This window comes from Macaca mulatta, chromosome 16, assembly GCF_049350105.2.
Source record: "Macaca mulatta isolate MMU2019108-1 chromosome 16, T2T-MMU8v2.0, whole genome shotgun sequence".
In the NCBI taxonomy this organism is placed as follows: Eukaryota; Metazoa; Chordata; class Mammalia; order Primates; family Cercopithecidae; genus Macaca; species Macaca mulatta.
Window position 1 is genome coordinate 61,152,803 of NC_133421.1, and position 23,767 is coordinate 61,176,569.

Here is a 23,767-nt window from a genome sequence, read left to right on the forward strand (position 1 = left end):
GCTGGGCATGGTGGCACACACCTGTAATCCCAGTTACTTGGGAAGCTAAGGCATGAGAATCGCTTGAACCTGGGAGGTGGAGGCTGTAGTGAGCTAACCGCGCCACTGCACTCCAGCCTGGGTAACAGAGCGAGACTCTGTTTCAAAAAAAAAAAAGAAGCCAGGGCCTTGGATTTCACAAATTAATGTTTCATCACCTCCTTCCCCACCTCAAGATAACTGCCAGGACACTAGGACACTCTTTTTTGTTTAATACTTAAGAAAGGTGAAGAGAAATCATTTGTGGGGTCTGTCCTTCCCATAGTCCTTTTGATCACAGTTTTCCCATGAGCTTCAAAATAAAAGACTATAAACTGAAGGTTTACTTTAAATTACCTAAGTCCCTGAAATAGAAGAGTAATTTATTTTTAGTATTAAAGAGATTAACAAGTTGTCTCATTATTCTGACTTATCCATATTCAAAACTCACCTATTCAGAAAACTGCAAATCCAGAGTTGCTAACAATCCGTATTTAACCATTAAGAAAGGATTTACAACAATACAAGCTATGTACATAGGAAATCTCAGAGAGTAGAAAGTGCTAACCAGAGGTACCCAGAAAAGCTTTCTGTGACTGAAATAATACTTCCTGTCTAAGGTTCAGGAGTAAGATGCTTCTTTGGGGGCTGAGAAATTAACATGAGAAACCTTTGGTATCCAAACTGGACTTCTGAGCTCTTTGCCATGGCATTTTTGGCTAGTCTAACGCAATCATTTGGAGAAAGCAACACCGAGGATGAGGTGGAAGAATTCTCAACCTCGGACCAATCTCTGGCCCCAGGGTTAGGACTGAGAACAAATACACTCAAGGGCTGACTTTGAATGGCAGTGGGACAACTAGGAAAACCAATCACTTAGTATCAAGTCAGGCCTGTTGTGAATACCCAGGTTGGCTCCATCCCAGGGCCCTTGTACTGAGACCCTCGGAAGAATGATAGGTGAGAGGATGATACAGCTAGAGTTATGTGACTTAAAGGTAGCAACCCACAAGGATGGCAGCAGAAGTCCTTAACAGTGACCTTCAGATCAGTGACACAACTCCGCTGTTAGTGGCAGCAGGGCTGAGTAAATCCCTAATAATTTCGGGTTAGGCAGGATCTAGACTCATATAACTCATGGCAGAAGCTACAGGTTCTACTCTATAAAATCTCTGTATACATCCAGGAGGTTGGGACACTCAGAGAGAGTGGCAGAACACATGGTCTTCAAAGATCTGCTTCTCTGTAGCTGGGAAGATCTTGTCACAAATTGGACAATTCAAACAAAGGGCCTGCATCTGCTGTTGCTCCAAGGTGTGATCACAAATATCATCTGCTTTGCAGATAGGGCATTTCTTGATGGAGAGCTGGGAGGAAGAGTAAAGAGGTCAGTACAAATGTAAGCTATATGTGGCACAGATGTGGCCATCCTGTCTTCCACTATATCCTCAGTGCCTAGCATAATGACTGGCACATGGTTAGGCGCTCAAGAAATAGTGAATGAATGAAGAGAATGCACATTTGGAGATACTTACCAGGCTTCATCTAACCCCAGAATTGAAAGGGCCTAATATTGCTGAGTAGCCAAAGCAGCTTCTAGCCTAGAAGCGGCACTGGACAGAACTTGTTTGGCTAGCTGCCTGGTTCAGATCTCCTCCCTACTTATGCTACCAAACAGCTTAAAGGTATAGATCCTAAGCAAAATGCTGATGGATGAACTGTGCTTTCTTCTCCCTTCCACAACAGGCTGGCTCAGCCTTGGGCCCAGAACAAACGGATCCAGCTGACTTCCGGAGTTATCAAAATGAACCTGTCTCCCTATGGTTCTCCCATGAACTGGAAAAGGAAGGGAAATTTTCAGGGGCTTTGTGGGAATATTCTCATGAATCAAATACTTACCTGGCTGGGGGAAGAACTTTCTTGGATACCTGAGAAGAATCAAAAAGATCTCATTCAATGAGAAAACACCACCCTAGCTTCTTCTCATATGTACTGCTGATAGAGGGGATCTAGGTCAATGATAAGGTGAAAAGAAAACATAAATAATGAAATCTTTTTTTTTTTTTTTTGAGACAGAGTCTCGCTCTGTCCCCCAGGCTGGAGTGCAGTGGCGTGATTTCGGCTCACTGCAGCCTCTGCCTCCTGGGTTCAAGCAATTCTCCTGCCTCAACCTCCTGAGTAGCTGGGATTACAGGTGCCCACCACCATGCCTGGCTAATTTTTGGTAGTTTTAGTAGAGACAAGGTTTCTCCATGTTGGTCAGGCTGGTCTCCAACTCCTGATCTCAAGTGATCCGCCTGCCTCGGCCTCCCAAAGTGCTGGGATTACAGGAGTGAGTCACCACGCCCAGCCTGAATTTGTATTTTTTTCTTTTTTTTTTTTGAGACGGAATTTTGCTCTGTCATCCAGGCTGGAGTGCAGTGGCGCGATCTCAGCTCACTGCAAGCTTCGTCTCCTGAGTTCACACCATTCTCCTGTCTCAGCTTCCCAAGTAGCTGGGACTACAGGCGCCTGCCACCACGCCTGGCTAATTTTTTGTTTATCTATTTTTAGTAGAGATGGGGTTTCACAATGTTAGCCAGGATGGTCTCGATCTCCTGACCTCGTGATCTGCCTGTCTTGGCCTCCCAAAGTGCTGGGATTACAGGCGTGAACCACTGTGCCCGGCTGAAATTGTATTTTCATTAGCTGTGCGTGTGTATATTATATATATATACACACACACACACACATACACACAGGCTTTATATATATATATGTGTATATATATGTTATACAGTCAGAAAAACAATAAAGCTATTTTCAGAGTAGGGAAAATGAGATTTTAATAAAAATAGTAACAATTTAAGGACAATCTGAGAATAGATTTTAAGACTGTATCCACAGACAGGTACAATGGCTCACACTTAAAATCCCAGCACTTTGGGAGGCTGAGGTGGGTGGATTGCTTGAGCTCAGGAGTTCGAAATCGGCCTGGGCAACATGGCAAAACCCCAACTCTACACAAAATACAAAAATTAGCTGGGTGTGGTGGCTGGCGCCTGTAGTCTCTGCTACTTGGTAGGCTGAGGTGAGAGGATCGGTTGAGCCCGGGAGGTGGAGGTTGCAGTGAGCTGAGAGGATCTGTTGAGCCCAGGAGGCGGAGGTTGCAGTGAGCCAAGTCCACTACTACGCCCAGCTAATTTTTGTATTTTTAGTACAGACAGGGTTTCACTACGGTAGCCATGCTTGTCTTGAACTCCTGACCTCAGGTGATCTGCCCGCCTTGGCCTCCCACAGTGCTGGGATTACAGGCATGAGCCACTGCGCATGGCTACAAACTTAATTTTAAAGAAAAAATAAATTTGTTACCTGTTATAAACATCTGGTTGTAACTCTAAAGATAATGCTGCTGCTTTAAAATGCCACAAAAAGCAAATGAGATCTCATATTGCTTTTGGAGACAAATGAGAAAAGCTCCCTGTTTGGCAAGGACATGTTACCCTAAGTCCTTTTCACCCCCATTTCCTGTCCTACCACCGAGGAATCTCTGCGGAGCATGTTTCTGCTGTCCTTGGTCAGCCATCAGGGTGGCTGCTGTATCCACTAGTTCCTGGGCGGCATAACTTGCCTCTCTTGCTACCATTTCAAAACCTTAATTAGCTTCCTCAGCTTTGTATGTGTATATCTTCTACATAAAGACATTTCTCTGATTTACACATTTGGAATATAGCCACGGGACTCAATTTGTGTCTGCTGCCTCTAGGCGAATGATCTGATTTGTGTCTTCTGGATTCAGATTTATTTCTCAATTAACACTTCTCGCCTGGCAATCTTTCCATTGGGTCCTCAGCTTCTGCCCAGCAAGTCTTAACAATGAGACTGGTCTTAATGAGCACCTCAGAAACAAAAATTTAGTAGGGGAAAGGGATGCAGGCAGGGTCCTTCCAGTTGGAATGGGAAAGTTGTCTTACCAGAATACGGGTTTCCATAGACAAGTCCTGGATTTTGTCCTGCGCCTCCTTCATCTGAAGTAGGTACTTGATACGGCAAAGAATTAAAATCCAGACCCATGTAACTGAGCAATCTGCTGTTCTCCCTCTTCAAAAGCTAAGGATAGAGGATGTATAGACATGTTGAAAGACAATACCAAGAATGGCTACCAGGAACTGGCTAGATGTCCCTCCCAGGTAGTTCTCAATTAGCAATGTGGCACTGGAGAAACTCAATAATCGATAATCCATAATTCTTCAGAAGGGAAGGCAGCAGTTTCAATATTCCAAAGATCTAAGTTCTTTATACCTGAATTTATTTATTTATTTTGAGTCAGAGTCTTGCTCTGTCTCCTAGGCCAGAGTGCAGTGGCACCATCTTGGCTCACTGCAACCTCTGTCTCCCAGGTTCAAGTTATTCTTATGCCTCCGCCTCCCAAGTAGGTGGGATTACAGGCACCCACCACCACGCCTAGCTAATTTCTGTATTTTTAGTAGAGATGGGGGTTTCACCATGTTCTCCAGGCTGGTCTCGAACTCCTGACCTCAAGTGATCCGCCTGCCTTGGCCTCCCAAAGTATCAGGATTACAGGTGTGAGCCACTGTGCCCAGCCTATACCTGAATTTAAATATATTTACTACATTTTGTTTATATTAATACAAAAAAGAATTTTAAATCTCTAAATACATGCCAACTAAAGGGAGGAACAAATGTGTGAATATATGAAAGTGGCAGGAGCTATATTAATACTGCAACTATTCTGATAGATATATCAACATTGAAACTATTGTGTATTATTATTATTGTTGTTAAATTTGTTTTTTTTAGAGACAGGGTCTTGCGCTGTCACCCAGGCTGGAGTGCAGGGTGCGATCATAGCTCACTGCAGCCTTGAACTCATAGGCTCAAGCAACCCTCGCACCTCAGCCTCCTTAGTAGCTGGGACTACAGGTGCATGACACCATGCCCGGCTGACTTTTTAACTTTTTGTAGAGATTATAGACTCTTGCTTTGTTGCCCAAGCCGGTTTCAAACTCCTGGCTTCAAGTGATCGTCCTGCCTTGGCCTCCCAGTGTTGTGTATTATTGAGAGCAGCATATTTTTTCAATTTCCTTCCTAGAATAATTTCTTACATAATGTAAATATTCACGTGAAATAATTTTTCCTTCTTCATGTCTTATCCCATTCAAATGGATATACCAACACAGAGAATGAGTAAGAAGGCAGGGTGGGAGGGAGGTAAGGAAAAAGAAGAAAATTACTAAAAGTGGCACAGACAGCATTTAAAATTCTTAGGAAAAGGGAAATAAGCAAATTTCCCTTATCGTCTTAAGAGGGTTTTACTATGGTTCTTAACAAAGCTTCCAAATACCAAATCTTTCCCTTCGTTTTGCAAACTGTGTGTGCACCTGCCCCCAACAATCAATCAACTAACCTAGAAAAAAGGGATTTCAAACTCAAGGTATATATTAAGAGAATAGGAATAGGCCAAACACAGTGGCTTATGCCTGCAATCCCATCACTTTGGGAGGCTAAGGCAGGCGGATCGCTTGAGCCCAGGAGTTCGAGACTAGCCTGGGCAACATGGTGAAACCCCCTCTCTACTAAAAACACAAAAATTAGCTGGGCATGGTAGTGCGCACCTGCAATCCTAGCTACTTGGGAGGCTGAAGCACAAGAATCGCTTGAATCTGGGAGGCGGAGGTTGCAGTGAGCCAAGATGGCACCACTGCACTCCAGCCTGGATGACAGAGCGAGACTCTGTCTAAAAAACAGACAGACAAACAAACAAAAAAACCAAAACAAAACAAATAAATAGAGAATGGGAATAACAAGACTAGAAAGAGAACCCAAAAAGCCTTCTGCAATTATGAAACACATTGGCATAAATGATATAATCAAAAGTAGAAATTGAGGAAGAATTATTGTTTAGTAGGTATGAAGTTTCAATGTTGCAAGATGGAAAAGTTCTGGGGATCTGTTGCATAGCACTGTGATGCACTTAACTCTACTGAACTGTACACTTTTACATTATTAAGACGGTAAATTCTATGCTTTTTTTTTTTTTTTTTGAGACGGAGTCTCGCTCTGTCACCCAGGCTGGAGTGCAGTGGCACGATCTCAGCTCACTGCAAGCTCCGCCTCCCAGGTTCATGCCTTTCTCCTGCCTCAGCCTCCTGAGTAGCTGGGACTACAAGCGCCCGCCACCACACCTGCTAATTTTTTTTTTTTTGTATTTTTAGTAGAGATGGGGTTTCACCGTATTAGCCATGATGGTCTCAATCTCCTGACCTCGTCATCTGCCCGCCTCAGCCTCCCAAAGTGCTGGGACTACAGGCGTGAGCCACCGCGCCCGGCCACATTGTGTGTTTTAACCACAATTTTAAAAAGAAAAAAATAGTAAAAATGATCACTAGGAGGCATAGGCCAGAAGAATTATAGAGGGTAAAGATCAGGAGGCAGAGGTTGTAGTAAGTCATGATTACGCCACTGCACTCCAGCCTGGGCAAAAGAGTGAGACTCTGTCTCAGAAAAAAAGATAAGTCTGGGTGCCATGGCTCATACCTGTAATCCCAGCACTCTAGGAGGCCAAGGTGGGCAGATCACCTGAGGTCGGGAGTTCGAGACCAGCCTGACCAAAATGGAGAAACCCTATCTCTACAAAAATACAAAACTAGCCAGGCGTGGTGGCACTTGCCTGTAATCCCAGCTACTCAGGAGGCTGAGGCAGGAGAATTGCTTGAACCTGGGAGGGGGAGGTTGCAGTGAGCCAAGATTGTGTCATTGCACTCCAGTCTAGGCGTGGTGACAGGCACCTGTAGTCCCAGCTACTCAGGAGGCTGAGGCAGGAGAATCGCTTGAACCCGGGAGGCGGAGCTTGCAGTGAGCCGAGATCGCACCACTGCACTCCAGCCTGGGCGACAGAGTGAGACTCCATCTCAAAAAAAAAAAAAAAAGAGGGTAAAGATGAAGAACTGATGAACTGATGGAAGTACAGATACAGGAGTAGCAGCCAGAATGCACGGACACCTATTCTTTGATGCTGAGCAAGAAAATGAGAATGGGCCGGGCATGGTGGCTCATGTCTGTAATCCCAGCACTTTGGGAGGCTAAAGCAGGACAACTGCTTGAGCTCAGGAGTTTAAGACCAGCTTCCCTTTCCGCCATCTTTCCGCGCCGCCACAATGGTGCGCATGAATGTCCTGGCTGATGCTCTCAAGAGCATCAACAATGCCGAAAAGAGAGGCAAACGCCAGGTGCTTATTAGGCTGTGCTCCAAAGTCATCGTCCGGTTTCTCACTGTGATGATGAAGCATGGTTACATTGGCGAATTTGAAATCATTGATGATCACAGAGCTGGGAAAATTGTTGTGAACCTTACAGGCAGGCTAAACAAGTGTGGAGTGATCAGCCCCAGATTTGATGTGCAACTCAAAGATCTAGAAAAATGGCAGAATAACCTGCTTCCATCCTGCCAGTTTGGTTTCATTGTACTGACAACCTCAGCTGGCATCATGGACCATGAAGAAGCAAGACGAAAACACACAGGAGGGAAAATCCTGGGATTCTTTTTCTAGGGATGTAATACATACATTTACAAATAAAATGCCTCATGGAAAAAAAAAAAAAAAAAAAAAAGACCAGCTTGGGCAACATAGCAAGACCTTGTCTGTACTAAAAGTAAAAAAAAAAAGGCTGGGCATGGTGGCATATGCCTATAGTAGCAGCTACTTGGGAGGCTGTGGCAGGAGGATCACTTGAGCCCAGGAGATCAAGGCTGCAGTGAGCCAAGCTTGTGCCACTGCACCCCAAGCCTGGGTGACAGAGTGAGACCTTGTCTCAAAAACAACAACAACAACAAAAACAACAAAAAAAAGAACATGAGAATGACTTTGACTTCAAATACAACCACTTTATTTTCTGCCATATCATCTTCAGTCAATCAATAATAAATGTTGGTTGGATGAATGAATGAACCAATGAATCAATGAATCAATGAATGCACAGCATTTATTAGGGGCCTACCATGGGTCCAGCACTGGTACAGACCACCACTTCTGCTCCTGGTTTGGCAGCAGAGAAAAAGGAAAAAGTTGTGCTGAAGGAAAGGAGTTCCCTGCTAGCATAAAGTTATGTAGGACGTTATTCCCATATCCCCCAAGGCAACACATATTAGCTGTAAAGTTAAAAGCAAAAATAAGTTAGCTCTTCATCAGTGTGGCTTCTTTCAAGGTGACTATTGCCATGCCAAACAAGTTTCAGTTGTAGAATAAAGACAGGGTTTTGTGGTAGATTAGGAAATTAGATTAAATTTACTCTTTGTTTAGGAACAACTGTTTCACCCACTGTCCCAGAAATGGCCCTTAATTTCTTATTTTTATCACTGCATCTCTGGGCCACCCTGCTCCTTCCCCTTAAAACCTTGGGGTTTTCTACCCTCTTTCACACACTTACATCATTTTCTCCTTCCAATCTCTCTTTCTCTCTCTGCAGAGCATTATATATCATTTTCTTCTCACTCAGTCTTCTTGACAGGTCAAAGTTTTCATCCTGTCAACAATAAAAAAAATTAGGACTAGGATCACATATTGCAGTCTGGGTACAAGGTGGGAAATTGTAGAGGATCTGGCATTGCAAAGAGGGGAGACTGAGATGGAGGAGAAGGCAAATGGGAGGAAGCAATGGTACTATGGGCAGGGTGCTAAATTAAAGTGACTTGAAAAAAACACTTGAAGGCCTGAGCTGGCATCAAGATGCCAGTTGTTTTTTTTTTTTTTTTAAACTGAGGGTATAAGTGACCAAGGAGGGAAAAAGCAACCTTGGGGAAAATCTCAAGACTGATTTATCAGAATTAGGGATAAATGAAACCTTGTTTAATCCCACCCAACCATGAAAACTATCTTTGTTTTGAATAAACATCTCACTCAGTGAGGCCTGAAGCACTTAGGTTTGGGTTGATGTGATTCCTTCCTACAGTGTGAGGATAGGTATCTGAGCTCAAGTTACATGAAGGAAGAGGGAACACAGGAGGGCATTTGTTCAAGGATACAAGGAGCTCAGACTGCGGTCTTGAGCATCCCAGTGTGATAGGTTGACCTAACTGGTTTCATGCTTCAGAGTTTCCCATCTTCTACCTGCATACATACACATGCGCATACCTCACAAACACACTTAAGCTAAGCCTACTAGTTGTGGTTTTTGATCCAAGATTTTTTTATTTGAATGCTGGTGCCCAAACTGCTGTGCGTGTCTAGCCGACCCTGAGGTAGTAATGCGAGAGGGGGCTACCCGGTGACAGTGCTGACTGCAGGCTCCTTGCTTCCCATCCCCATTGGCTCCTGCTGGCTCTTCTGGTCCTGCTTCACTTCCTCAAAAGGCAGAAATAAGAAAGGGCTCTCTGAGTCTGCACAGAAACCTGCTTGATAGTTACAAAAACCTTCCCTTAGACCTGTGGCTAAGTTGGGGCCTATATTTTCAGGGACCCCCACGCTAGTTTCTGGCCGTACACTACATCCCTCTTTTTAGTGGAAAGATAGCTTTCTCACCTGAACAAGGGTGTACAACCTTCTGGGCTTGGTCTAACAACCACTAACCTTCGCACCCCTTGCTTTCCTGGGCCCCCTTATCTCTGTCACCTACCAGTGCAGCCGCCCTGAGTTGCCTGATCTGTTTGTGAAGTCGTTGACACTCTTTGTACTTCTCTAAGAAACAGGCTTTCCCGGCCTCTACCTTTGCCTTAAGGCGTTCCACCTCTCGTGCTAACTGCTCCTCCACAGTTAGTGCCGCTTTCTTGTTCCTAGGCTCCTGAAGCATAAGATACACAGTCCTCATATTTAGCGGCCTTTTAGGATGTATGAGGAATTAGGATTGCTATCAGCCAGGTGGGGAGCCCCTAGGTATTGAAAAATATCCCATGAAAACTAAGAAAACTGGCCGGGTGCAGTGGCTCACACCTGTAATCCCAGCACTGTGGGAGGCCAAGGTGGGTGGATTACCAGAGGTCAGGAGTTTGAGACCAGCCTGGCCAACATGGTGAAACCCCATCTCTACTAAAAATACAAAAATTAGCTGGGCATGGTGACAGCCACCTGTAATCCCAGCTAATCCCTCAGGAGGCTGAGGCAGGAGAATAGCTTGAAACCGGGAGGCAGAAGTTGCAGTGAGCTGAGATCAGGTCAGTGTATTCCAACCTGGGCGACAAAGCAAGACTGTCTCAAAAAAAAAAAAAAAAAAGAAAAAAAAAATATATATGTGTGTGTGTGTATATGTGTGTGTGTATATATATATATAAATGTATATATGTATATAAAAGAAAACCAAGGAAATCCATACCCATCACAAGGTGGCTCAAATCTTTGAATGACTATAGTTTTTTTTTTTTCTTGAGACAGAGTCTCACTCTGAGTAGTTGGGATTACAGACACCCATCACCATGCCTAGCTAATTTTTGTATTTTTAGTAGAGATGGGGTTTTGCCATGTTGGTCAGGCTGGTCTCGAACTCCTGACCTCATGATCCGCCTGCCTCAGCCTCCCAAAGTGCTGGCATTACAGGCGTGAGCCACTGCACCCGGCCGGTACTATAGATTATTTAAAACAGTAATTTCTTTGCTACATCAGAGGTCACAAACTGGAATGTGCCTATAGAGAGCAGGCAAGAAATGTAATCGAATGAAGGAGTTGAATGCAACAAAACAGTGCAGACTGCAGCTAGATGGAGAGCTCATGACCCACCTACAGGGGACAGCAGTTACTTAGCTCTAGCTATTGCTGCTGCACAGGAATGTGGGCTCAGCATTGCTAGGTCCTCTCATTTCTCAAAGGAAGCTGGAAATACAAATTTTTATGGGAAATATTCCTATTTTTAAATGTTGATAACTACTTTATAAAACATATCTGTGTCTGACCTTGACCTATGATCTGCTGATTTGCAAACTTTGTTCTAGTCGTTCCTATATCATGCTAAAGCATACAGTATCTTAGATATAGTAGGTACTCAGTGATTGACTGGATGGTGCATATATGATGTGAATTACAATTCCAATGACTGGATATCCCTCGGACATCAGGATTTCTCATGTCCTTGGATCAACTAAGTAAATGGGGCTTCCAGGCACCTGTCAACACCAGGGGGCCTCTTCTTCAACCATATATTACAGGAAATTATTAGTCAATTAGGCTTTCATTCCTACGTAATTGATAATGATGATAATGCTAATATATTAATTATAACAAGATTTGCTTTGGGTGGTATATTTTCCTGTTATAGAGCCCTTTATAACCATTCATTTGTCTGCCCCCATTGTAACTCTATAAGAAGAGGGTAGGGGTTATTCTGTGTGAGCCCTAGTCCAAGGATCTAGTTAACTACATCTTGTCATGAAGTTTAACTTGCAGTATTCCTTTATCACTTATTACACATTAGAAATGCCCACTTCTAAACATTTTGTAAATCTCTGTCCTTTTGGCTAGAAAGCAAAACATCTAGAGGTGAACACTTTCTTACTTATCCTGTCCATCACCTGAAAATAGGCCCATATCCCTTTCTTCTATATCCCTATAGGCTCCCTCCCACATAACCATCCAAAGACAGACGTGCCATTAATTCCTGTTGTTTCTTCATTGCCGTAGTTTCATTCTGCTTCATTTCCTCCACTGTCTGCTCGAGCTTCTTCTGGTCCTTCCTCTGCACAAAAACAGATTTCAGTACCATTGCTGGGAAAACACACACATGCACACATACACCATGGAAGGGCCTGCTAAGCTAATGAGCAAGCAGGATGCAGAGGGAGAGGCAAGTCTTCTCTTGTCAGTTTCTAAAGAAAGCCATGAGCTATCTCATTTCAGACTGTTTCCTCTGAGCCCTTTCCTAGAGCCAGTGATATCCAGGCATATTAAAGAACATTAAAATGTTCTTTATACAAAGAACAATGTATATTTTCTTGCAAACGCCTAAAAGTATTGTTTTCTCCCATGACTCTACCTGTTCAGTTAAACTGAGAAAGAGGTGGCCATTTTCCTTTTTCAGGTGCTCTAACTGCTCTGTCTTATCTTGATCTCCCTGAACAAGCTTCTCCATTTCTTTCTCTTGAGTTGACAACTGGGCCTAAAATAAAAATAGTGAACATAACCAAGATACAAAAGAAGGAAAACAAAACGGGAACAATGCTTTTTAATGTACAATAACAAAGAGATGTGTTTCCCTAGCAACTCCCAACTGCCAAATATCCTGTAGAACTCCTTTACTTTTCAGGTCAACCTTATAGCCTAAGAATCTAAGGCTCAACTGAGTACAATTAGACAAACCACTCTTTAAAGCACCTCTTTAAGGCATAGCTTCCTAAAAATGAGAGCAGTTCTGCTATCTGCTCTATATTCCGGACTTTCGAGTACGATTTTGCTTGAAAAGATTAAAGTTTGATTATTGATATAGATGATTGTCATCTATATTAAGAGCTCATGGTAAATTAACTTAGTAATACATGAACAAATCACTAAGTTCCTTGTGAATTACGATTTTTTTTTTTTTTTTTGAGACAGAGTCTTGCTCTGTCGCCCAGGCTGGAGTGCAGTGGTGCGACCTCTGTTCACTTCAACCTCTGCCTCCGGGGTTCAAGTGATTCTTCTGCCTCAGCCTCCTGAGTAGCTGGGATTACAGGTGCACCTGTAAATTAGCACGCTTAGCTAATTTTTTATTTTTAGTAGAGACGGGGTTTTGCCATATTGGCCAGGCTGATCTCAAACTCCTGACCTCAGGTGATCCACCTGCCTCGGCCTCCCAAAGTGCTGGGATTACAGATGTGAGCCACTGCACCTGGCTGTGAATCATGATTTTTTTTTTTAAAGTGGGGGGGGCATGAGTAGGGTGGAGGCTTACCTGGTTCAAGAATGGAAAATACATAACCTGAAACTTTAGTGTGATACTTTGAAAAGTATGCCATTAGGCACTCACTGCAATGAAATACATCTTTCTAGGCCACCAAATTGGAGCCATGGTAAGGCTAAGAAAATATCCTTTGACAAAGGTATGGCATTACCTACCTGAAGCTGATCCACTCTGATTCCCATCTTCTCATTTTCTGAGGACATCTTCTGGTTTTGTTCTTTCAGTCTGTGGAGGTGGAGATAACTATGTGAAAAATTCACTCACTGCAGGTCAGCTACCCCTGGCCTTAAATGATTTAAGGCTGGCTTGGCCCTAAGCCTGCAGAGTTATTTAAAAATCTACTAGTCTCCACTGCAGTCCTGTTTTGGCTTCCTGACTCCAAAAAACTGCAAGTATTCAATCCTTAAAGTTAATATTTGAAATCAGATCATTTTTCCTGACTATTCTGATACCAATTTTCTAATTCATGATTCAAAGGGCAGAGAGTCACACCTTCAATGTCATAACAGTGTTTTCTCGCAAATTCCAGAAATCTAATCTGACTATATTTAAGGGTATCGATGGTACAGCAACTCTTCCCCTCCCAGAATTATGGGACACACTCACTGAAGCAACTCTGTCTCCCAATAGTCCTTCTGTTCTTTCACTTTCAGTTCCAACTTCTTATTGATGCTCTGTAGGGTTTCTAGCTCCTCCTATAGATTGAAACACCATCAGAGGGACAGACTATTTCTATGACTTTTGAATGAGTATCTTAGGCAGGCAACAAATATTTATTGAGCACTTACTATATGTCAGGCATAGCATGACACAGCAGTAAATGAAATACTCAAATAAAAGGAAGATGTTCTTTTTTTTTTTTTTTAATACAGCGTCTCACTCTATCACCCAGGCTGGAGTGCAGTGGCGTGATCTTGGCTCACTGCAACCTCTGTCGCCTGGGTTCAAGCGATTCTCCTGCCTCAGCCTCCCAAAGTGCTGGGATTTCAGACATGAGCTACTGTACCCGGCCACAAAATGCTCTTTCTATATTAAAAATGCATCACCTTAATTTCTCATTCCATTGGAGCTTATAATTTGTTCATTAAATAAATATTTACTCAGAGCCTATTCCATACTAGACACTGTTCTTGCACTGCAGACACAACAGTGGACAAAATAGACAAAACTGCCCTTTTCCTAGAACAGTGCTGTTCAATAAGTGAGAGCCACATATAATTTTAAAATCTTAGTAGGCACATTTTTAAAAAGGTAAAAAGAAACAGATTAATTTTAATAATAGTGTGTGTATATATATATATTTATTTAAAATTTTATTTTATCTTACTTTATTTTATTTTATTTATTTTATTGTTTTGAGATAAAGTCTTGCTCTGTTGCCCAGGCTGGAGTGCAGTGGTGTGATCTTGGCTCACTGCAACCTCTGCCTCCCAGGTTCAAGCAATTATCTTGCCTCAGCCTCCTGAGTAGCTGGGATTACAGGCGCATGACACCATGCCTGGCTAATCTTTTCTTTTTTTTTTTTTTTTGTTAAGACAGAGTCTTGCTTTGTCGCCCAGCCTGGAGTGCAGTGGCCGGATCTCAGCTCACTGCAAGCTCCGCCTCCCGGGTTCACGCCATTCTCCTGCCTCAGCCTCCTGAGTAGCTGGGACTACAGGCGCCCGCCACCTCGCCCGGCTAGGTTTTTGTATTTTTTTTTAGTAGAGACGGGGTTTCACCGTGCCAGGATGGTCTCGATCTCCTGACCTTGTGATCCGCCCGTCTCGGCCTCCCAAAGTGCTGGGATTACAGGCTTGAGCCACCGCGCCCGGCCTAATCTTTTCTTGAGACGGAGTCTTGCTCTGTCACCCAGGCCAGAGTGCAGGGGTGTGATCTTGGCTCACTGCAACTTCCGCCTCCCAGGTTTGAGCAGTTCTCCTGCCTCAGCCTCCTGAGTAGCTTGGATTACAGGCACCTACCAGCATGCTTGGCTAATTTTTGTATTTTTAGTAGAGACAGGGTTTCACCATCTTGGCCAGGCTGGTCTCAAACTCCTTACCTTGTGATCCACCTGACTCAGCCTCCCAAAGTGCTGGAATTACAGGTGTGAGTCACTGCACCTAGCCAAATGATAGTATATTTAACCCAATGTAGCTAAAATACCATTTCAACATATAAACAATTAAAAGGAGATATTCAGCTGGGGAAGGTGGCTCATGCCTATAATCCCAGCACTTTGGGAAACCGAGGCGGGTGGATCACCTGAGGCCAGGAGTTTGAGACCAGCCTGGCCAACATGGTAAAACTCTGTCTCTACAAAAATATAAAAATTGGCTGGGTGTGGTGGCGATTACCTGTAATCCCAGCTACTCGGGAGGCTGAGGCAGGAGAATCTCTTGAACCTGGGAGGCGGGCGTTGCAGTGAGCCAAGATCGCACCCTTGCACTCCAGCTTGGGTGACAGAGTGAGACTCCATTTCAGACAAACAAACAAAACTAATGCCCGTTCAAAGATACTGGTATAAGAGGGTGAGATCACAGGCAAAACAGAATATGGTGCTGGATATGAGGCACCATCCAATTCTGATCTCCATGGTCCAAGGTCACCTATAACCAGCAGCCATACCTGCTTCTTTTGGAGCTCAGCCTGCATGTCTGAGTTCTGCTTCTGGAGGCTGACACAGCTATCCTTCAGCTCCTGGTTTTCTTTGCAAAGCTCCTTGTTGTGCTGCTCAATCTCTTCTACCTCTCCCTACAAAAGAACATTCCATAAACTATATTCCAAGTCCCTCTAGCAGAAAATTCCCATAGGTTAGGATGGTGAGGGACTGGCTGATTGCCATTCACTGCAGTGACATCTACGTACCCCAAATGGGGGCTGCTCCTTAATACCTAGGTAAGGGTATAACAGAGGTATGTCTTTATAACTGCAGCAATACCAAAAAAAAGCCATTAAAAGTTAAAAGGAAAATTGACACAAGAATGTAGCTTCTTCTTGCAGACCATATTGCTTGTCTCTCCCAATGGACTTAGCTCCTTGAGGCCAAGGACAGTGTTTCAACTGATTCTTCATTGTGTTCCCAGTGCCTACCGTAGTGCTGGATGAAGAGTAGGTGTCCTGTTAAATGATGAAGTAAGAAAATGAATCTAATACTCATGTATGACAGACAGGCTGTAGGCCAGAACTGAAAGAGATAAAAATATTTGGTGCTTCTCTCCTCAAAGGAGCTTTTACATTTACCATGGTGATAAGATGTGTAGATGACAAAAATTAAACAACTGGAAAAGTTAAAAGAATAACTGAATGCCAGCTGAGTTAAAGAAGTTTTAGAAAAGGAAGAAATCACCTATTGTTATGATTCTTGTTAACATTCCTAAGTCATTCCTTAGTGAGTCCGCATGAGTACTATATGCATTTTTTCCAACGATACCGTTAGATATTCAATAAAGCCTTATTAACTCAAATTCCACCCTATCCTACATTGCTACTCATAACAGCAGTAAGGGATTGAGGTGAGAAGTTTTATAAACCTGAGTGGTAACAACCAGGATGTCTTCCTCATTTTCTGGACGGAACTGGAAAGGAATACTTGCTCCCCGGACCACGCCATCCTGATCCACATAGCAGAACTGGTAATACTCATCATCCTTGGGCAGGTAGTAAGCTGAAAACACAACATAAGTTTTAATCCAAAATAAGATCTATTCAGAAAAGTAAAATTCTGGAAGTCTTTTCATCTGCCCCAGAAAGCTCAAGCTGAAGGGAATTAATTAGTCTTGGCTACTGTCTTCAACACCTTTGATCCAGTATTTTTCTCACCTTTGAATTGGACTTCCTGCTGTTTAGCTGATTTGTTGTTTAGGTCACTGGGCAAAGTAACCCACATGAAGGTGTAATACTCACGGACTGTCTTCCATCCCACCTGCAATGACAAGAAGTTCTTATTTAGTACCTGAAAGGGGTGTGGGGAAAATCCTAATTGGGCTACATCTTCTTAAAATCACTTTTTATTTGTATATATTGAAAATATAGGCCGGGTGTGGCAGCACTTTGGGAGGCCAAGGCGGGTGGATTGCCTGAGCTCAATAGTTCAAGACTAGCCTGGGCAACATGGTGAAACCCCGTCTCCACTAAAATACAAAAAATAAGGCAGGCGTGGTGATGTGCGCCTGTAATCCCAGCTACTCAGGAGGTTGAGGCAGGAGAATTGCTTGAACCCAGGAGGTGGAGGTTGCAGTGAGCCGAGATTGCACCATTGCACTCCAGCCCGGGTGACAGAGTGAGACTCCGTTTCCAAAAAAAGAAAAAATAAAATATAATAGAATGAGTTCATTATGACAAGATTCTCACACCAGGGCTCAAATCTTTTTTAATTTTTTATTTTATTTTTCACTTATGATAACTACATATGGGAAAACGTCTGATATAACCAAAAATTGGGGTGCACATACACAGCTCAAAATACAAGTCTTGGAAAGATTTGAAAACTAGCTCCTCACCACCCAGGAGAAAAGCTCCAAAAATTCTATCTACAAGTCAGAGATAGAGCTGAGACTGATTTAAGGGGAAAGTTCTGGGAATAGGAACCCTGATCCTCTTACAATGGTGTTCTTTGGGCTTCTAAATCAGAAATCACTTCTGACCTGCCCTCTCTATTGGTGTGACCTCTATTATGTCCAATTAAGCCCTGTCATATATCAACCTACTGCATTAAAAAAAAAACTCCATTCTTCTTTATAATGTCTGTTTTGGGGGCAGAGGGAGAACAGGGTTCTTAGATTATGAGGCACCAGATAAGAGATTCCAGGTCTATACAATTTTTTTTCTTTACTGTTTTTCTTCATGCATGCTTAATGATGGCTTTTTGGCAATAAAGATATTAACAACAATCTGGTAGTCATAAAGGCCTCTTCTAGGTATTGAATACAATAAATCATAAGACATAAAGATGCAGCAAAACATGCCTCAGAGCAGAAAGCTGGCTAAGTGGAAAATATTCTCACAAATGTGAAGGGGGTAAAAGATTGCTCAAATCTTATCTAGAAAATAAAAGCACACCAGAGAATAGAAAGCCAGCTATTGTGTCTTCAAGGGGACAACACTCAGCAAATGAGAAGCAAAATTACATTTATTGCCATATTTTGACCCTGCCTGAGCTCAGTAAGAAGAGAACTAAAAATAAATCCCATTTTTATATATTAAGGAATCAAAGCAGGGTGGAAAAGGCTATACCAAAAACTCATCAGAACATCCTAGGGCATGTTTTAGAGTCTCATTAATACACACCCCACTGCTGTAAGCATCTCAGAGCCACTGCAGCCTGTGGTGGTACAGGAAGCAGGAATTTTATGGAGTCCTCATTCACATCCTGGAGCTTCTTAATGCACTGTGACCGAAATATCATTGGGAAGACCTAAGAATTATTGCTGCCTTGGAACAGGGAAACAACTTCTAGCCACCTGCAATGTCTGTCCCTGGCTCCTCCATTTGAGTAGTCCTTGTTCCAGTTTGTCTTGGAAACATTTAAATGCCCAAGTCAAGGAGAGTATGAAACATAGGATTATACACTGAGGGAAGGAAAGCAGACTACTTCCTGCTTTAGGCTCCATCATTGGTGGTGACTTTCACTATAGAGAAGATGTAATGTATTTGTACGTATTAAAAACATTTACTGGCGGGGCACAGTGGTGCATGCCTGTAATCCCAGCTACTCAGTGGCTGAGGCATGAGAATCACTGGAACCCAGGAGGTAGAGGCTGCAGTGAGCCCAGATTGCACCTCTGCACTCCAGCCTGGGTGAAGAGAACGAGACTGTCTTAAAATAAATTTTTAAAAATACATAAAAAATAAAAAGATTTACTGAGTACCTACCTGGTGCCAGATACTACCAGTGTCTGGGGGTGATGAGGAGTTGAATAGTCCAATTAAGACTACACTGAAAGAACACTGGGGAGAGCGTTTGAGGTGAGATGTGAAGGACGAAACTTTACAGTCAACTCTTCGTTCTCTAATTTACTATCTGTTACTCAAAGGAATTCAGCAGAGTAGAGGAGAAAAAGCAGAGGTTTGGGAGCCAAACCTGCTTCACGGCTTATTCACTGTGAGGCCTTGGGAAAGTCACCATCTCTCAAAGATATTCATTTTACTTACGTACGCCCAAGAGATACTACTACCCACCTCAGGGGGCTACTGCACTGTGAGAATTTTTCTTTTTTTATATTTTAGACGGAGTCTTGCTGTGTTGCCCAGGCTGGAGTGCAATTGCATGACCTTGGCTCACAACCTCCACCTCCCGGGTTCAAGTGATTCTCCTGCCTCAGCCTCCCAAGTAGCTGGGATTACAGGTATGTGCCACCATGCCTGGCTAATTTTGTATTTTTAGTAGAGACAGGGTTTCTCCATGTTGGTCTGGTTGGTCTTGAACTCCCTAGCTCAGGTGATCCACCTGCCTCGGCTTCCTAAAGTGCTGGGATTACAGGAATGAGTCACTGCACCCGGCCCACTGTGAGGATTTAATTAGGCAATACACACACACACACACACATACACATCCTCAACAAAGGCCTAGCAAAGCATGTCCTCAGGGTAGGCATTCAAGTCAATACCTTTATGGACAATGGACATTAGAAGCCCTTCTTTAGCTTAACAATTATTTATTTATTGGGATATGGTAATACCTCTGAAATGTATGAAGTATTCCAAATATAGACACATTAAAAAAAATTTTTTTTTGAGATGGAGTCTCACTCTATTGCCCAGGCTGGAGTGCAGTGGCACAATCTTGGTTCACTGCAACCTCTGCCTCTTGGGTTCAAGCAATTCTCCTGCCTCAGCCTCCTGAGTAGCTGGGACTACAGGTGGGTGCCACCACACCTGACTCATTTTTGTATTTTTAGTAGAGATGGGGTTTTACCATGTTGGCCAGGCTGGTCTTGAACTCCTGACCTCAAGTGATCCGTCTGCCTTGGCCTCCCTCCTGGGACTACAGGAGTGAGCCACCACACCTGGTCAAAATATTTTTAAACATTTGTTTTTAAAAAGCCCAAGATTGGCCAGGCGCGGTAGCTCACGCCTGTAATCCCAGCACTTTGGGAGGCTGAGGTAGGTGGATCACATGAGGTCAGGAGTTCGAGACCAGCCTGGCCAACGTGGTGAAACCCCATCTCTACTAAAAATACAAAAATTAGCCGGGCATGGTGGTGGGGCCCTGTAATCCCAGCTACCCAGGAGGCTGAGGCAGCAGAATTGCTTGAACCGGGGAGGCGGGGTGCCTGTAATCTCAGCTACTTGGGAGGCTGAGGCAGGAGAATTGCTTGAACCAGGGAGGTGGAGGTTGTAGTGAGCCAAGATCGTGTCATTGCACTCCAGCCTGGGTGACAAGAGCAAAACTCCATCTTAAAAAAAAAAAAAAAACCCCAAGATTTTCATATGGTATATGGTGAAGTCTTTACTGGTGGTTGCTAAGTCTAAGCAAAACAGAAATATAACGATGTTCCAAAAACAAAAACAAAAAAGACGTTATAAACGACATTTTAAAGTCTGGTAAGTAATTTCTGAATCATTCTCTTTTTCATGATCTGTACCTGCATTAACCAATGATAGCCACTAGCCACATGAAGCTATTTAAACTTTAATTAACATTAAGTAAAATTTAAAATCCAGTTACTTGGGCCTGGTGCGGTGGCTCACACCTGTAATCCCAGCACTTTAGGAGGCCGAGGCAGGTGGATCACCTGAGGTTGGGAGTTCAAGACCAGCCTGACCAACATGGAGAAACCCTGTCTCTACTAAAAATACAAAATTAGCCAGGCATGGTGGCACATGCCTGTAATCCCAGCTACTCAGGAGGCTGAGGCAGGAGAATCGCTTGAACCTGAGAGGCGGAGGTTGCGGTAAGCCGTGATCACGCCATTGCACTCCAGCCTGGGCAACAGAACGAAACTCTGTCTCTAAATAAATAAATAAATAAATAAAATAAAATAAAATCCAGTTACTTAGTCACACTAACCACATTTCAAGTGCTTAACAGCCACACATGGCTAGTAGCCGCAGTACTAGACAGTGAAGCTATAGCTCCATTGTGGAAAACTCTTACCAGGCAATGTGACCTATATGCTTTGCTACATATGAGGAAGAAGAAAAGCAACTACCATCTTCTTTCTAAGACAGAAAACACTCTGGTGTGTTGGCACACCTTTTAGTCTGATGACTCAATACTCTGCAGTCTCAAGAGCTGTCACGACACTTGCCAGCGTCCTGCTGTTGGCCACTATCCCTATCTCCAAACACCAGTCTTGCTACCTCCAGCTTAAATTGCTCATCAATAAGTTTGATGTTCCAAACAATAAAGGCAAAGGAATTCAATGAAGGATATAAATAAGCAACAGCTCCTTCTGAGTGCAGTTGAGAACGGTGTCTGATTTCAGGATGAACAGCACTGGCAAATAGGCACATGACATACTGAGGTGTCAAACCAAAGGTCACTGACATTGGGAGTTGGCAGTATACATTACTTAAAATTTGACCTTTATTTCCTGTCTCTGGAAATAGGAAGATTTGTCATTATGGTGTATGTGAGATGTATGAGAGAGAAAGACACGGATGGGAGAGCGAAGGGGACATAGAGAGTAAGCTAATTAAAACTTAAAAATACCATTCTGTACTTGAACTGATGGGGTGATCAGACACTGGAAGAGGTCACTAAGGGAGCTCATAACCTTGGAAATCATCATAAAGTAGTCAGACGCACTTATTCAGGAATAAACTTTTTGAACACAGAATGCCAATATCCTCAATATCCTTTCCAGATTTATGGTATTTGTATCAAAACAAACTAAACACCATACCAAGTAAGGAAGTAATGTTTACTCTCAGAAGTGACATATGAGGTCAACCATCTCAGTCAAGTCATACATAAATATTTCAAAATAGGATCATTTAAAAAGCATTTAATTTGGGAGGCTGAGGCGGGCAGATCACAAGGTCAGGAGTTCGAGACCAGCCTGGCCAACATGGTGAAACCTGGTCTCTACTAAAAATACAAAAATTAGCAGGGTGTGGTGGCATTCGCCTATAATCCCAGCTACTCTGGAGGCTGAGGCAGGAGAATAGCTTGAACCCGGGAGGTTGGGTTGCAGTGAGCCGAGACTGCGCCACTGTACTTCAGCCGGGCAATAAGTGAGACTCCGTCTCAAAAAAAAAAAAAAAAAAAAGAAAGAAATCAGTTAGGCATTGTTCTGCACACCTGCAGTCCCAGCTACTGAGAAGGCTGAGGTGGGAGGATCACTGAGCCTGGGAGGTTGGGGCTGCAGTGAACTACACTCCAGCCTGAGAGACAGAGCAAGACCCTATCTCAACAACAACAAGAAAGCATTTACATTTGGTGTTTGACAGCATAATAAGGATAGGCATGGTGGCTCACACCTGTAATCCCAGAGCTTTGGGAGGCTGAGGCAGGCAGATCACCTGAGGTCAGGAGTTTGAGACCAGCCTGGCTAACATGCTGAAACTCCATCTCCACTAAAAATACAAAAATTAACCAGATGTGGTGGCAGGTGCCTGTAATCTCAGCTACTCGGGATGCTGAGGCAGGAGAACTGCTTCAACCCGGGAGGTGGAGGTTGCAGTGAGCTGAGATCATGCCATTGCACTCCAGCCTAAGTGACAGAGCAAGACTCTATTTCAAAAAAAAAAACCCAGAAAACAAAATTTGAGGATTACATGATTTGCCATCTTATTTTAGCTTGACACTGAAATGAAAACTTGAGTCCCACAGCACACGAGTGTGTGAAGAGAGAAGTGCTGTGGAGCTTGACTAGAATTTAAAAATTGCCCACACATATTATACAAAATGCTTATAATACAAAGAGAGTCACACAGTCAGGTAACTAAGAATCACCTCTAGTTTCTGATCACTTGGTACTAAATTAATCACTTACTCTAAAGATGCCAATCCAATCCTTTTGACGAGGGATGAAATTCTGGGTGAAGGTATAACGACATGTGACGTCCCCTCCAGGGATGTAGAACTTCTCCACACTGTTAAAGATGACCTGAGAGAAATGACAGTGATCCAGCAAGACAGCTGATGTGGGGGGATCTTCGATGGTCTTCTCCATGGTAGGGATCCTGTTATGAAATGTGGAATAGAGTAAGGCTCAGAAAGCATTGTCTGAAATGTTGGCGATTTCTGGGCTTTCATCCAGAGAACATTCTGTGCAAAGCAAGCCAGGAAAAGCAAAATCCTGACAAATACTGAGATTACACAACTTGCTTTCTGTTTCACTTTGAGCCATCTCAGTCACAACTTCCTATGCTACGAGAATTTTCTGACAATATCTTTAACTTCTTCACCACAGGCACCACAACTCTCACATGAACAGAGGCTTATAGCTGCTTTGGTTCCCCTTTCTCTAACTGACTTAAATAAACAAGGCAGCATAGATAAAATAGCCTGAGCTGGGAACTGTGAATCTTAAATTCTAGATTTTTCATCCCAACAAGCCCTATGACTTTAGGAAAGTCCATCTCTCTGGATTTCATCTTCTATATTCAATCCCATTTATCCTATAATTATCAGGACCTTCCATATGTAAGATCCTCTGCTAGGACCTGGGGATGGGAATGAGAAGAAAGGAATGAGAGAAAATTATCTGACATGCAGTAGTGACAAGCACGGGTTCTAAATTAGAATGCTGGCGTTCAAATTCCAGTTTCACCACCTATTAAATTTGTGGCATTGGGCAATTTATTTAATCTGCTGGGCTCTGTGCTTGTTTCCTCATCTGTAAAATGGGGCTAAAAATAACATCTATCCCATTTAGTTTTTTGTGAGGCATAAGTGAAATAATGTAAAATGTCCAGCCCTTAAATCAGTGTCTGCCATTGTAGGCACTTCCCACCAAGTATATGC

General features: G+C 43.2%; 1 protein-coding gene, 1 long non-coding RNA gene and 1 pseudogene across 8 annotated transcripts in view; 2 read left to right on the top strand and 1 right to left on the bottom strand.

Annotated features, from left to right (window-relative positions):
- Positions 1-360: 360 nt before the first annotated feature.
- CALCOCO2 (calcium binding and coiled-coil domain 2) overlaps positions 361-23,767 on the bottom strand; it is a 33,548-nt gene continuing 10,141 nt past the window's right edge. Inside the window, exons 1-13 of one of the 6 annotated variants that reach the window (XM_077971253.1) lie at positions 21,230-21,390; positions 18,727-18,812; positions 16,675-16,777; positions 16,386-16,519; positions 15,481-15,606; positions 13,483-13,571; positions 13,032-13,101; positions 11,974-12,096; positions 11,590-11,676; positions 8,446-8,541; positions 3,972-4,107; positions 1,918-1,946; positions 361-1,385 (exon numbers count right to left, since the gene is read on the bottom strand). In XM_077971253.1, coding sequence (XP_077827379.1) covers positions 1,218-1,385; positions 1,918-1,946; positions 3,972-4,107; positions 8,446-8,541; positions 11,590-11,676; positions 11,974-12,096; positions 13,032-13,101; positions 13,483-13,571; positions 15,481-15,606; positions 16,386-16,519; positions 16,675-16,777; positions 18,727-18,812; positions 21,230-21,314 — 1,332 coding nt within the window. In that variant the 5' untranslated portion in view covers positions 21,315-21,390 and the 3' untranslated portion in view covers positions 361-1,217. Of the gene's footprint in view, positions 1,423-1,917; positions 1,947-3,971; positions 4,108-8,445; positions 8,542-11,589; positions 11,677-11,973; positions 12,097-13,031; positions 13,102-13,482; positions 13,572-15,480; positions 15,607-16,385; positions 16,520-16,674; positions 16,778-18,726; positions 18,813-21,229; positions 21,391-22,793; positions 22,984-23,767 lie in introns of those variants that run through there. The other 5 variants (XM_015119349.3, XM_077971255.1, XM_077971256.1 and 2 more) reach the window with 5 other exon arrangements.
- LOC106992303 (small ribosomal subunit protein uS8 pseudogene) lies at positions 7,146-7,597 on the top strand (annotated as a pseudogene). Its single transcript, XR_001440392.3, has one exon. The product of XR_001440392.3 is annotated as a small ribosomal subunit protein uS8 pseudogene (transcript).
- Positions 14,385-22,984, top strand: LOC144335614 (uncharacterized). Its single transcript, XR_013406564.1, has 4 exons — positions 14,385-14,734; positions 15,319-17,053; positions 22,129-22,311; positions 22,447-22,984. It is a non-coding gene; the product is annotated as an uncharacterized LOC144335614 (long non-coding RNA).